General features: G+C 32.5%; 1 protein-coding gene across 1 annotated transcript; it reads right to left on the bottom strand.

Moving 5' to 3' along the window:
* Positions 1-11,967: 11,967 nt before the first annotated feature.
* LOC137931180 (uncharacterized) lies at positions 11,968-12,726 on the bottom strand. The gene has a single exon (XM_068774587.1). It carries the CDS (start codon positions 12,724-12,726, stop codon positions 11,968-11,970), a length of 759 nt encoding a protein of 252 aa, XP_068630688.1.
* Between the last annotated feature and the right edge of the window lie 3,502 nt (positions 12,727-16,228).

The following is a 16,228-nucleotide window of genomic DNA, read 5'->3' as shown; positions in this document are numbered from 1 at the left end:
TGATGGAATGTCAAGTTTAAGCCATTGTCATGGTTAGTTTTCATTTATTTTAAAAATATTCAATAGTATCTCGATATATTTTTACCCTCCACTTAAATGAAAAGTCGATTATATATTGTTTTTTATTACAATGGTAAACAGTATAATAAATTTGAATTTTCTTGCAGATAACGTACCCTTGCTTCCATCTACAGATCTCGACTTCCATCTACAGTAAAATTGTGATTTTTTTCGTTTGACAACGCCTGCACCCGAAGCGAACACCTCAAATCAAAGAAAAAAGATACTAACAATATTAGCAAGTAAAATTCAGGAAAGACTAAGAAAAATGCTTAAACTCTCGACGTAAATACCTGTAAGAAAAAATCTCGATGATTTCTTATGGATTTTTAAATATTGTAGCTAATATTATTTTGCAATATGAAAACAAACAAGTTTTTAAATTAACGTAGGTAAAAGTAAATTAGTAGTTAACATTATATAAGGCTATTAATAAGTAAACAATGTTTTAATGGCCCTCTATGTATTTAACCATGTACAAATAATCACATATTAAATGTTTAATATTATGTTTAATAGTAACCATTGTCATATTTGAATTAAACATTAGTAAGAATTTCTATTTCGTCAACCTCGTGAGTTAATCACGAATCAGTAATAATATTATATTTTGGTCGTTGAAATGATTTAATATATATATAGAGATAAATGTAATTCTATTTAATATTATCTCCAATTAAGTTATTAAATAATAGCGTATATAGAGTGATTGATTGTAGATGCAAAGGCTTCAAGGAAATGACTTCTTCTTTTTTCCAGGCGATAGACGCCCACTGCTATGCAAAGGCCTGCCGCAAAGATCGCCACGATGACCGGCCCTGCGCTGCCCGCATCCATCGACCTTAACTATGTGACTTAGTAAGGCGTCGGTCGACGTAGTGAGGGACCTAATCACGACGTGTTACCAAACTCGTGGTCGCCACACGAAAATCGAACTCAAACGCTGTCGGTCGCAAGAAACACTGCCTCTTCAGACCAGCAATTCTTCGAGCTGCATCGGTACCCTTGGCTTTTCTGCGGATCTCCTCATTCTTGATTCGATCTTGCAAAGAAACTTCAAGCATAGCTCTTTCTTCGGCTTTCCAACGCTCTCTGGGTGACTTTGGCCTTTATTATATGCCCAAGGGATGTATGTATCGCTTTTGTGCAAAGTTCGGTGTACCGTATTCAAAAATAAATAGTTATAATAAATAACGTAATAATAATATATTGAAAAAAGCGTCTCCAAAATTCGAATTACAACAGTTTAAAATTAATATTATTTATTAATCACTGTCCTGTTGCATTAGAAAAAAAATCATGGTGATCACTTTATACAGGATGATTGAAAATTGGAGTAAAAGCTTTAAAGCTTTTTGCTAACAAATGAGATATACATTTACCCTTTCCAAGCTTTTATATCTGTAACCAATCACACCTGTACAATAGGGTTGTGTTTACAAAACGTGTCCTATACATAATAAGATACTTGACCAATATTTAGTTTAGTCTGTGGAACTGGAGAAGTTTTTGAAAATCATAATATTTGAAAGAGGTGATTCAAGTCACGACCTTCAACAAGGAGGAATACAAACCGAGAGGATATTATTAATAATTAAGGAAGACATTTAAATAAATTAATATCCCATCGATGATAAAAAAAAACAATTATTTCGAACAGAGCTTTCAACCACAATTATTGACTTATGGCCTTCGTTACTGTTTGTATTAGTCTGCCAGCTTATTCACTAGGAACTGGTTCATGGAATTTTTTACAAACTAACTGGTCATCTAAAGCGAGTTTTATCAAGAGATTAGTATTTTACGTGTTTTTTGCCTTACATGTTTTTCAACGTGTAATAATATGACGGTTATTTCAAAGGGTCAATGTCTTGATTTGTTTGTATACAACAATGTTTATTTTATCAAAATTAATTATTGTTGCCAATCAACTGGTAGTCACCACTGCTAGCTAGGATTTACTTAAAAAATCAATGTCAAACACACATATACATAATCTGACCAATATACATAATAACAAACAAAAAAACTTGCCATTCAATTTGGAATATTAAATTCGTTTATGAATATATGTTGTGTATTTCCCATTTTTTCCCAATGAGTGATAAATATTTTCGTTTTATCAGAATGGAGTGAGGTGATATAGTGAACCAAATAGCAGTAATAGCATCACTCGTAAGTATGGGGCCAAATGCAATTTGTAAAACTCGCCATTCACTGGTATTAATTGAATGTTTGTGGACCAGGCTATTTATAAGTACAATTAAATCTCCCGTGTTTGTGGTTGTAATTGTAATGTATTGTACAAATACGTCAAAACATCGGCACAGGTGTTACAATATACGATTTTGGCAAAGCTTATTGGGCCTCTGAACAAAACCATGTTCTCCAAATAAGAATGGTCCTTCTAGCGGGACTCAACACCGGAAATGAACGTTTCGGACTTCTGCAGAAATGAGTACTGGCTGTCATTTAGTCTTGATCTTAATCCATTGGATTATGATTTAAGTTCAATTTATGTGAGTAGTATAATCTAAACGCCATTATAATTTAAGTACCTGAAATAATCCGTAACGTGTGCAGCGAAGACATTTCTTATAAAGAGAGTACTGGACTCTATTTATAACGCTCAATTAAGTGTATTTTAACTCAATGGGGATAATTTTTAATGAGTTTTATATATTTTAATAATATTATATTAATGTATAAACACATATAATAATAAATGGTTCATGTAAATGAAAACAAAGAAATACAACTAATACCTAAATATACCTACCAGACCAGACTAAGTTTATAACGTAGATGAAATAATAGATCCAAACAAAGATAGGTTAAAGCTTAAAGTTTAAAAAGCACAATTTTTAGATATATTCAATAGTTTTGAATTAACTATAAATTAAAAATATTTATTATAATCAAAAACTACTTCGTTGAACAACGAAGGATTTGTAAGACATTTATGTTTCATTAAAATAATTTTTCATAAGTTTTTTTGTTTTCAGGGTAAGCAAGTTTCAAATCTTATTGTAAAGAGGATTCAATAAAAAATTGTAGATGCCAATGTTTTTTGGTAGTTTTTTATGGGAAACACCAAATGTTCAACAAAAGGAATAAATTTAATTGGATTTGGCATATAAATTGTATTACGTAAGCATCGTATTTGTGTTTTTATTGGTACCTTTTTTGCACCATGTTATTAGTAAAAACAAAGATCTTCATAAAAACACAATTTTCGGTAGAAACTCTTGTTTGAAAGTGGCTAAAGTTGCAGCTAAAATTTTTACTAACTGTAAACTTAAAAACGATAAAACGTCTAAGACCCTTAGGCAATGATCGGTAATAAATACATCATTATGTACTCGCATTATATCGCCTGGACAGCAATGGAAAGGGAGAGTTCATCCTTCAATTCAATTTAAAAAATTCAAAAATTAAGGAATTATGAATAAAAAGGTGTATAAAATATACTAGCAGAATATTTTCTTAAAAAGTTGTTTGCATAAATGCCTCTTACGTAAACTTACATATTACATGGATATATATAAATAGGAATTAACATAAATGAATAAGAAGATTGACATTGACACAGTGAATTGAAAAAAAGTATTATTGAACTCTAAATATTCGTTTAACTGTTTAACGTAATAAGTATTCGAGAAGAGATAAAGCTTAAAGCAAAATTTTTACGACGTAGATATATTTTGTAAATATACCTAATGCTGTTTGTTCGGCCTAAGTGCTTATATGCTGACGTAATTACAGTTTGTTATTTATTGCTTTATAGACATCATCTTTAAATAATTTATAAATATTTCAGGTTTAAAATCTGTTCGCAATTATGATAATATGGCGATGTTATTTGCTAATCATGTGAATTTTTTTTTAGGTTGCACATTATAACATATCAGTAAGAAGTACTAAATATGCATAATTTAAATGCATCCGCTTTGCAAATCCTGCATTAAAAGATTTTTTATTTACTATTCATAACAATCCATAGCCTTGGACTTTGTAGTCATTATTATTTTTTACTTCATTTGGATGAGTAAGGATACAATGAAAACCAAATGTTTAGGATTCCAATTAATAATATCGTCTGTTGAATTATTAATCTTTTTACCAATATAGTTGAAGAATTTGGAATAATTCCACACCACGCTGACACTACAAAATGTGTCCAATATGTATTATTACTTATAAATATTACGTCAACAATAAGGAAGTGTTAAAAGACAAATGAATTTCATTTTAAATATTTGATAGAATACCGTCGAAGCAAAAACCAGTTTGGTGGCAAATTAGCGGAAAAATGGATCTTGATCTATTTATTAATCTTCACTAAGACATTATAACAAAAATATGTTTTTATTGTAATGTCTGTTTTATTATATACGGCGTATTGTAATAAAAGTAATATTAATTTACTTAAAACTTATTTATTTAAAAGTAATAGTAAAATTAATTTAGTTATTAAACGGTGGTAGTTCTGTAATTCGCATTGTTTGCCACATGCGCATTTATCAGCGGGCTGGTGGGCGATGCACTTTGTTGCACGACTACCACTGCATGTGCGGAAGTGGCTAAATATTGGTCCTTTTCTTAATTAAGTGAACTCACAATTGAATCCTTTCTTAATATATGGGTTTGAAATAACCAGATTGTTTTCGTACTTGTATTTAATTTATTATTTGATTTTATATCCTTATTGATTTCTGTATCTGACTTCTCTATCTGTGCATAAGCACACCAATATAGGTTTCTGTATCACAAACGGGGAAAACAGTTATTTAACATAAGGTTCATGAACCGAAAGATTTTTAACAATTTATTCGTGTTTAAACTTGTTTGGGGAAGTTGTTATTGCACTAGAACGATGGCACATCTTATCATCGAATAAGTGTCCGTGTTTGAAGGAATCGTTAGTAAATATAAGAAGTTTACGGAACACATTTTGTTATGCTAAAATATTGGTGTGCAAGTATTAAGCTATAGCAAACAACTTAAATAAGAATACTTAGGATAGTAGTGTTAAAAATATTTAACCTTAACAACTCAAAATCAAGGGTAATGAAATTCTAACATATTTCTTTTAAGGAAACGAAAATTTTATTACTCTTAAAATTTTTTCACTATCAAACTAATAGCTATTATTTAGGATTTTTTCCTGCCAAAGTTTATTTTGTCCACTCAAAATTTAATTCAGTTATCAAAATTTATAAATTAATATCTGCGTAAAGATATCTTTGCTGTTAAATACGTCGCTGTGGTTCCTTTGATTTCTCATTAGTAATTGTTATTAAATTATATTACTGAATAATTGTAAAAATTAACGAGAATACACAAGAGTAAAATATTTTTTAGAATTATAATCTAATTAAGTTATAATTAAATGCATTAATGTATAACACCACACAGATGACACAAATGCTAAATGCTACGAAACTTAGATATATTGAGATTCGTTCAAATCAAACCTTCATAACACCCAAGACAACTATTTTGGGAGTTATGAAGGTTCAAAGTTTAAAATCTATAAAAGGAGCAATTGACCTCGAACAGTTAATATATCAAAGTCGGTAATGAAGCAGCGTTGAAGTGAACCAATAGTAATCCTGCTCGCAAACAATAAATGTAATCGCTTTAATTTAACCACTAAAATGTAATTTCTTCCTTAGTGTCGAAGAATAGACGCAAATCACGATTGTTGTATTTATCTTAGCAAAAATGTGCAGTTTGGTTTGTCCTTGTTATCCGCCTCTGTTCTGTCCTTTCACGTTTTCATCTCCCTACACATACGTTCCCAATATAATCATAACTCAAATTATCGTGTTTTATTGCAACACTTAATGATAAGAATATTCTGAAAAAATAAAATTACGAGACATATTCGGCTTGCTTAAAAGGGTTATGAATAAAAGTTGCGAAATTCGTTTCTCAGATTAAAAAAATGCCGGTGTTAAAGATAACAACTAAGAAAAAGTTTTAGTAAAGATGTCTAATAACTAGAATTAGAAGCTAGCAATCATGATTCAAGAGTTTAACATAAACACTATTTTTCTTAATGGTTAGGATTGCAATCTTCAGCAAAGGAGTGTTTTTGTGATAAGCTTTGTGGAACTACTTTTTTAATGTTCAAAAACATAAAACGAAGAATATAATATAAACGCCGGATTAAAAGGCAGAAACTAACACATAAATCTATTTTTGAATGGAATTAATTAAGTACGACGTATCTTGGCTTTCAAAATATGATTTCCTCGCTACTACTCGCTTGCTTCCTGTCGATCCTATGGAACACCTATGAGTGAATAGTAAACTTTCTTCGGCTGAAATACTGTTAATGATTAAAATCAATATATCATCTGATTCCAATTATCTTCAAAAATGTACAAGGATTATATAAAATAAATCGAAATGGCTTTCTGACGGTCGACAACTCGTTACATATGTGATTTCCGTGTTAAATGAAAAGAAAGCATTTTACAATTTTCATGACAATCAATATCGAATATTTTTGTAATATAAAAGTAGTGTGTGGTGATAAAGAGAACCGAATTATATTATTAGCAATACATAAGTCAGCTACAGAGCCAAAATAAATTTTTGATAATCTCCATTTGATCTATATCGGTCATTTGTGTACTGGCACAATGAAACTTCCTCCGTTTGTAAAAAAAAATGTTTTGGCTTTCTTCGTAGTATTAATACGAAAAAGACGATCAAACTAGTGAAAAAAAATCTAAGAAATCCTGTTCGAAAGTAACATATTTTATCTGAGGAAAAGAATTTAGCACCTAGAACCATTTCGCGTACATTGTAGGACGATTTTGGATTTGTAGGCTGTAAGAACCGCAATAATTATTTATTTGATAATTAAAAAAATAAAGTAAAGTTAAAATCAAAACAATTTTTTCGTCGTCACATGAAAAAAATATTTATGTAGCAAAACATTTTACTACTCAACGATGTTTAATTTGTAGAATAGACGAGTTTATTCTCAAAGTTCTACAGAAGCGTCTCGATCAATTAGGTCACTATAACGTGGACATTTTTCGATATTTTTAATGTAAGCAAGTCAAAGCATCGGCATAAGTATATCTCTATATTACTTTAATACTTTTTTGAGAAGGTTGTTAAGCTTGTTAACAATACCATATTTCGTAATCAAGTATGGTTTTTTCATAGGACTTAGCACCGGGTTATAAAGCTGGACCAACCCAAACGAACTATTCAGACTCAAATCACCATTTTTATCGCCTGGATTATGATTTATGGTCAGTTTTAGAGAGTTTGGTATGCTTGAAGCGCTAATGATAATTGCGGGGGATGTCTACTTGTATGGTTGATTATAATGATGTTGATAATAAAACAATCCATCACATTGGCAGTGAAGAATTTTTCCCTGAATAAAAAACGGTTAAAGGATAGTATTAAGTCAATGAAGATAATTTTGAATGAAATTCATTTTTTGTATTATTTTAGGAACTAACACATTTCTTGATTGTTCGGTACCTCAATATCGATATCTTCCCCACTCTTAATATTCTGAAAAATAATTAGTTTCATTTGTTAGATTAATTTTTAGTGTCCAGTTATATACTAAAAGTAATTTATTAAAACTTAAATTGTTAAAAAGTGATTTGTTGCTTAATCAAAATGACCCCTCGATTACAATATATACATAGACATATTAACATATAGAATATATATACAGCCAATCTGTGCTGCTCGTCGTCTATAGCAGCATGAACTTAATTCTTTTCAATATGAGCGGCTGGTTTTATCAAGGATGACTGGAGTTACAACAAATCAGGACGAGACTTTGAGGACGCTTTTTCTCTACGTATTAACCAATTTTATGTTTCTCTGAATTTAGGTTTGGACTAGAGGAAGACCTTGCCAGTAGAAGCAAATTTAACAAGCTGCCAATCAGCCTTGCTGGGTTTTGATTTTTTGGAATGACACAGAATCTTGCTGGAATGAAGGGTCTAGTAAGATTCTGCGTCATGATATGAGAACGAGGTTACGTTAGATTTATGTCTGTATGTTGATACTCTACTACTTTCTTACGAATAGATAAACCATGAGTAATATTGGCTTTGTAGGATGCGTCGAATACGGCTACTCGTTTCTGCCTGTTGTTGGTGTAAGGTATATATGGTTATTTTGTTTATTGCAGCTCTCCTCTACGGTAAAGGTGTCTTCATCCAAAAAAACAAAATCACAGTGTAATATTTCCGCATACCTCTTCAACAAAACGCGGGTTGTCTACAACCCCTGGTCAATTTAACGCGTTGTCCGTGTGTGTTTTTCTTAAATACCATTTCGTCAGTAGTTTTGTTCCTCTAAAAAAGTCACTTTTTGCTTAGTCATGGATTTGTTGCTTCTTTGGATTTGTCCTTTCACAGTTTTTATCATTGATGAAGTTTTCTCGATCATGACTAAAAATACTTATAATGATATTATACTTAGTCTAACTATATACAATGTTAATAGGAAAAATCTCATTTTTTGATTACATAAACCATATATAGGAAAAATAATGTTTTCCTTGTTTATTAATCTAATGTGTTGTGTTTTTAAATTATTTTAATATTATTAATAATAAATGAAGTTCCTACAAAATGCACCGTATGTACTGGTGCTTAGTGCTGGCGAAAGAACTATTGATTTGAACATGGTATTGTTAAAAGCTTAATTATTTTTTAAAGAACCATTTCTTGATGCACAGAAGCTTATGTTTTGACCCTTTTTTCTACAAAAATATGGTTATAGTCTGTCATTGAGATCTAACATACAAGTAAACCGTTACTGAAATCCGATAATACTAATTAATAAAATTCAAAATTAAATATATTGTACTCAGCCGACTAACTGGCAAGCTTCAATAGAGCTTTGAGTATAATCTTGATCGTTCTGCTCGTTAAAACGTTGTTCAATAGTAAACATTTTCTTGTTGCATTTTTTCTGCGACCATCGCTTGTGTGCCGCTTTTAGAAGTTATTTTGATTTAAACACCGTATTTAATTTTAAATTATAAGTTAAATTATGAGAATGCTTCTCTAATATGCTGCAGATCATTGATCTTCTTTCAAAATATGTGTTCTAGGTGTTATATTCATTTCTAAAATAAACATTTTTAGGTTTCGCATACGATTTCTGAGAATTTTTCTCTTCCTTTTTTTGATCATCTATTAGTAGGAACACTACGGCAAGATTTTTTCCTGTCACAAACAGAGGACCTTCCATTGTCACAATAGCTTCTGTCAATGGCTCGGTAAATAAGCACCCTGTCTTTTACCGGGTGCATAGAGAATATCAAAAATGTATTTGTCTTCATACCTACTCCGTTTTATGACGCTACTTATTTTAATATAACACTCACTTCTTTTTAATATCATAAATATTTTTAATACTGTTTGGCAGAAAAATGAGGAAATACATTTACTATACATGTAATATTGACAGATTCTAATTTAAAATGTAAAGTTAATTTTTGAATTGCAGCAGTATATTTAATGCCGTGCAAAGTATAAGCTAAGACCGGTGGTTGTGGCGATCTTTGGGGAAAGCCAAAGCCATTTGAAACATATATATTGAGTCTTCTGCTTGTTCAGAGTCAGAAGGTTCTGTTCAAGCCATTGCGAAATAAGTATCATCCCTCGTTCAGTAGCATTACAGGCAGAGTTCCAGGAGGGGCCGTGGAAAACCACTACCGTATCATCGGCGTAGCAAATAATCTTGGCATTTGTTAAGGGGAGCTCATGAATATTGTTAATGTAGAGGAGAAAAAGAGTCGGACCCAAGATGCTGCCTTGAGGAACGCCGAAATTTATAGAATGTTCCGAGCTAGTAATACTATCAATCTTTACACGCTGTCTCCGTTGTGTTAGGTAGCTTTTAAACCAATTTAAAGCAGTTCCACGAATTCCAACGTTCTCCAGTTTTTGTAAAAGTATGGGGACAGAGACAGTGTCGAAGGCTTTTGCCAAGTCTAGAAATACGCTGACACAACATTGCTTTTTATCAAGGTGTGATGAGACTGTATTGGTAAGTAAAGTAACTGCATCTTCAGTACTTTTGCCTTTACGAAAACCGAATTGGTGGTCAGAAATTAAATTTTGGGACTCAAGATAGCCAACAAGACGTTTATTCATAAGTTTTTCAAGAATTTTAGAAAAGGTTCCTAACAGTGAGATCGGTCTGTAGTTTTCCACAGTATCCCTTGGTCCACTTTTATAAATTGGGCACACCGAAGCAATTTTCCAGTCATGTGGAAAGATGCCACTTGAGAGGCTTAAATTTAGTATATGAGTTAGTGGTATCATAATCTCATTTCTGGTATACTTTATTAATGAGTTTCCAAAACCATCCATGCCGGGTGCTTTACCATTTTCTAAATTTATAATCAGCTTTTCAACTTCCTCGTGATCTGTTCGAACAATGAAAAATGAATTTGCTGGTGCGTTTCGCACTTTAACTTCTTTCATAAGATCCACCTCTCTTTTACCCAGATTTGAGAGGATTTTATCAGCTAGTTTTTTGCCAACTGTCGCGAAATGAATATTCGTCCAATCAGCGGACTGTTGCATGCTTTGGCAGTTATGTAGTGTAAGTAATTCTCTTGCAGTTTTATTTTGACTAGTAATATTGCAAATGTCTTTTATAGATTTCCAAAGTTTTCGCGGATTCTTTAGGTTTGTGGTCAGTTCCCTTTCTTGATGTTCCTGTTTTATCTTACGTAATAGGGTTGTGAGAAAATTATGGTAACGTGTGTAGGTAATCTTAAGTATTTTATTGTCGGGGTCTTTTTTAGAGTTTAAGTGTAGTTGGTCACGAACTCGCATACACTTCAATAGTCCTGGTGTTATCCAGGGCTTCAAGTTTTGTTTGCTTCTGCTTATTTTAATTTCCTTCGAATGTCTATTAACAATATCCGTAAATATACAATTGAAGGTTTCATTTGCTTTATTAACATCGTTTATATCACAAACGACAGACCAGTCGATTTCACTTAGAGCTTTTTTAATTGCAACAAAGTCCCTTTTGATAACTAGACGATTTACACAATGGTGTCTTGGTTTTTGTATCCTCAGGCCAGCTATTACTGGATAATGGTCTGTTATATCACTTTGACATACTACACCAACTACGTTTTGATAACTAACCCCTTTAACATAAATATGATCAAGACATGAAAGCTCACGTGTCGGTTCCGTTATAGCTGGGAGAAAACCACGTTCTGCCATAAAATACTGGTATTCTAAGCTCTGTAGATTGTTTGAGGTACTCAGTATGTTTAGGTTTATGTCACCAACAATAACAAACGGTACATTGTTTCGATCAGTTTCATTAATATATGTTTCTAGAGAAGTGAGAAAAGGGTCAATGATTTTAATAGATGGGGATCGGTATATGCCGAGTACGTGAATCATTTTGGGAACGGTTATCGCTAAGCAGACTGCATCGTCTATTGATGGTTCTAATGCTATTGCATTCAAAGTATCTTTTACATATATAACCACTCCGCTATTTTGGTTTAAATATTTTTTTGTTTGGTACGAATTATAACCCGGCAATTGTGGAACAATAAGTGAGTCATGGAGCCAACATTCAGTTAAGACTAACATATCGAAAGGGACTTTTATATTTTTTAGGGCTACTTGTAGGATATCGAAGTTTTTATGGATGCTTCTTATATTTAATGAAAAAATTTTAAAATTATGGTCCGGTACAACAAATTCTCTAATTCTAGTACAGTCAGACACAGTTTGACAATGAGGATTTATGGAGTCTAGGTCTGAACCTAGTTTATCGGTAAAAGTATTCTTTAAATCACTGTCGGATATATTACTCAAGTTTATCTCTCTATGTTCATTACAGATAGTTGAACAAATAATACATCTAACAAGAATCAGTAGACACAGACTTATGAATAAGATTTTCCAGGTCTTTGTGGGATCGTATAAGTATCGCCGGTTTCCCTTCGCGTTGTCGGACGTATATGGCACCATGTATACACCAGCAGAAGTTATAGCCGTGTTGTTTAGCTCTAAGACGGGCGTCTCGAAATAAAGCTCTATTTTCTTTAGTCAGTCTCTCATTAAAAAATATACGTTTTGGTGAGCCAGATATATCGAGGTCGGAACTACTCAAGTTCCGTCTTGATTTTATTGCCTTTAGGAAGAGATCTCGTTTTGTTCGGCGAAGAAAACGTACTACAACAGGACGTGGCAGTTTAGCTCCATCCTCTGGTAAGGCTGTTGTCACCGGAGGACGACGCGGCCCAACTCGGCTGATCCAGTCTATGTCTTTTTCTTCTAATTCTACCCCCACCTTTTTTGCGGCCACGAGTATCGTGTGGTTTAGATTTTCAGAAGCTGTTTCGGGCATACCAACTATTTCGATCTCGTTTTTTAAGTTGTTTTGTGTCTGGGTAGAAAGTTCCTGTTGTAGACTTAGAACTGTAACCTGTAGCGATTCTACCTCCCGTTCTCGCTTTTCTAAAAGTTTAATCCGTTCTTCTGCTGCATTCCATTTAAGCATTACTTCCTCTAGTCTTTCGTTTGTAAATGCAATCGATTGTGTTAAGTCATCCAGTTTATTTTTAACTGAGGTGAACTCAGACGTTAGTAGGCGTAGCTGTTCAGTCAGCTGGCTCATTTCAGATCCGTTTTGGTCAGGCTTTTTTCGGAGGGTAATGTTTTCTGGGGCAGAGCGGATAGGTGTGAAGCTGTTGTCTCATTTGTTTCCATAAGTCAGCGGCCTCAGCACCGCATGAAACCTCTATCAAAATCCATCATCCATGTCCTGGAGGAGTTTGCTCATGTGAGTCGCTTAAACGTACGAAGTGCCTCAGATATTTAGGAGTTCATATTGATGAAAACCTTTCATTTAAATTCCATATAGAGGTTCTCTCGTCAAGAGTCAGAAAGATTATATCAGTAATGAGAAGTGTTAGAGATGTAGCAAATCGGGAAACCCTCAAATCAATTTACTACGCATTGTGCCAGTCAATAATAACATATTGTATAACATGCTGGGGGAGTGCTGCCAAAACCTTCATGATCCAAGTCGAGAGAGCACAAAGATCAGTCCTCAAAACCATGCTTAGGAAGCCATATAAATATTCTACAGACAAACTGTACAAAGAGGCTGACGTTCTTAGCGTAAGAAAGCTTTACGTTTTAAAAAGCACGCTGTTGACGCACCGCAAAATATTATCTGCCCCTGATGAGTACAAATATCTACGAGATAAAAGGGTCTACAGAGTGAATATGCCAGTGGTGAATACTGCCTTCGCGCAACGCCACGGTCTCTTTGCCAAGGCGTTTACATATAACAGAGTGGCGATGCACTGTAACATTAAAAACAAGAAAATCTACGAGGTAAAAAATATCGTGTCAAACTGGCTTGCCTCGTTGTCCTATGGCGAACTCGAGAATAACCTGGACTTAAATCGGCTAAACTAAAAAAAAAAAAAAAAAAAAAATAGTGATAACTCATCTATACATAATCCTCACGACACAGGCTTAGCCTAGTGTGAGGGTTATAGGAAATAGAAATTTTAGAAATAAGTAAACTTTGTTAATCTATATCGCCAAATCTAAACTGTAAATAATTTTTGTCAATAAATCTTTTCATTTTCATTTTCATTTTTTTTTTCATTTTTCAAGGCATTGCAAGCAGTGGGCGTCTACCGGCTGAAAAAAGAAGAAGTATAAGCCAGATATATATAAATCAATCTGTAGTCTTCTAAAGTGTCACATTACAGTGAAATATTATTTAATAAACACTTAAGATTTTGAACATTTTTGATATGTTTAAATTTAAAAGCAAAGAATCTTATCATTTAATTTACTAATTCAATATACATATTGTAAGTGACAATCAATATATATTTAAAATAACTTTTAAACTAAATTTACTTTTAAAGAATTGTTATAACTTTTTAGTAAATGCAAAACTAGGCGAAAATCGAAACATTTTTTTCTAATCACTTTTTATTCAATTTATTATCCATATCCATAATGAGAGCAGATAGGTACGTTGTTATAACTTTCTCTTTCTTTCCTTTTATAATAAACTCCTGTGAAAAAGTTTATAAAGTAAAAAGTTTTAAAAAATCGGATATTACGAAGTGGCCTGCATCCAGTGTCTTCCAACTTAATTATGGCATTCCGTGACCTAAGCTGCCATCTGTTCTGCATGCTTAGTGTTTCCTGCAAACTACCACTTGAACTTCTTAATCTGCTGGACTATGCCGGTTACTATCGTTCATCTACGAATCTCCTCATTCCTGATTTGATCTCAAAGGGAAATCCTGAGTATAGCTACCGCCATGGCCCAATTAGCGACTGTAAGCTTTCAATGAGGGAGTATCCATCACTGGTAATACACATTTGTCGCAGACTTTTATCTTTAGGTGTTGAGAGATTTTTTGAACGCTGCCCAGCCGTGTTGCATTTGTTGAAAAAAGAGAAATATTTTAATAGTAGGATTAAGGATTAGGCAATTAAAAAGTTCTGAAAACAGACTATGTTTGTTGTAGGCTGCTATTAGATGACGAACCGTTTTGAATCCTTTATTTTAAGTTAAAGGATGCAATTGTAAAGGTGAGCTGATTAAACTATAGTTTTTAAGAAATTAGGCTCTCTTGGCATTCTTCGCACGACATACACAAGTGATAACTATAAAAAGTCTAAAGAGGTAATAATATGAATAAATGAATACTAATTAAGACAAATCTTGCACGAATAAATAACATGATACACGTTTAACAGCGGAAAAGTTACGTTAGCCTCTTACTGGTTAGTACCTTACAATATCTTTAGTAGCATTGACTACCGCGCACTTTGTTCGATTATTTATTTATTTCACTCTTATTACACTTTTTGCAATGGCAGATTAAATCTGCCTTATTTGTATTCTCTACGAGTCCACACATTATAATGTAATGTTAGTATTTCTTCCACTAGTAAATGTCACGAATGTGTCACCGTTTGCTGACCGTTTAATTCCGAGAGGGAATTTATAAAAAGTTAATTCAAAAGCAGAAAGTTTCGGATAAGAAAAAACACATGAAGTCAGATTGAGAGAAGTGCCAAGAAGTAAAATATCATTTAACAGGTTTATGTCTTGATTTGAGTTAAGCGAAGGTAGGTATGGTTAAGTAGGAAAGCGAAGTCGCAACAAATCTCCTCGACATATGTATACCATTTATTTAGCTCTACATACGTATAAGAAAGAATAATTGCTCTTGTTTTACTATTAAGGAGTAAAATAATTCAAAGTGAAAACCCAGATTAAACCTTTGACGTCACGGATTATTTCGAAATATCTTTAAATGATTTATAGGTAAACTACATACGAACAATGATTGGAATTTTCTATAGACCGATCAGGTCCCGTAATTCTAGGAATTGTATGTTTCACACAGAAAGTAATCAAGTAACAAATTAATTGTCTGCCTTCAGTTCATTATGCAAATTACCCGTACAATACAAAGATTTAATTGTGCAACTGATTTATGTTCCGTTCGATCGTTCAACTGTCGTAGACTTATATTATACCGGTATAAATTAAAAAAAACCCGACATAGAAAAGTATCAGTAAACATGTTTTTAACCAATTATTTGTTGAAATAAAATTAGTTTAACTTTTGTATTGTTTTTAAATTATTTTTTTTATGATTAAGTAGCATGACGTGTAATTTATTGCTTTACACAATTAAATATAAATAAAAGATAAATTTTAGACAGGATGTTAAAAAGCCCAAAATGAAATTAATAAATAATTTAAAAGTCATGTGATGTTTATTAACATAAAAAACCCACGATTATGTCTTCAAGTCATGTCACATTGGTGCTAATATTGTGTATACTTTATGATATAATAAATACACGTAGAGCACAATATTTACAATAAAAGACTACCTTAGTCAATGTAACTAAAGTTTGTATATTAAGAGTAGTTTCTCGGAAAATTTATTGCCCGTAATGCAGAATAATAGGACGTGATTATGATACATAGTTTTTTAACGAGTTTTTTGTACTTACAACTTTTAAAGTAAAACCCAGCAAGCCTAATGACTGATGATTACAATACTATTTGCTTTTGCAGTAAATTTCAAAAAATCCAGCTGCTATTATTTTATCGTTATACA

This window comes from Battus philenor, unplaced genomic scaffold (assembly GCF_028537555.1).
Source record: "Battus philenor isolate CCGP_79_NKW_IND1 unplaced genomic scaffold, ilBatPhil1.0.hap1 SCAF_7, whole genome shotgun sequence".
NCBI classification, from domain to species: Eukaryota; Metazoa; Arthropoda; class Insecta; order Lepidoptera; family Papilionidae; genus Battus; species Battus philenor.
The sequence above is the reverse complement of the archived record's forward strand: the minus strand, read 5'-3'. Positions and strand labels throughout refer to the sequence as shown.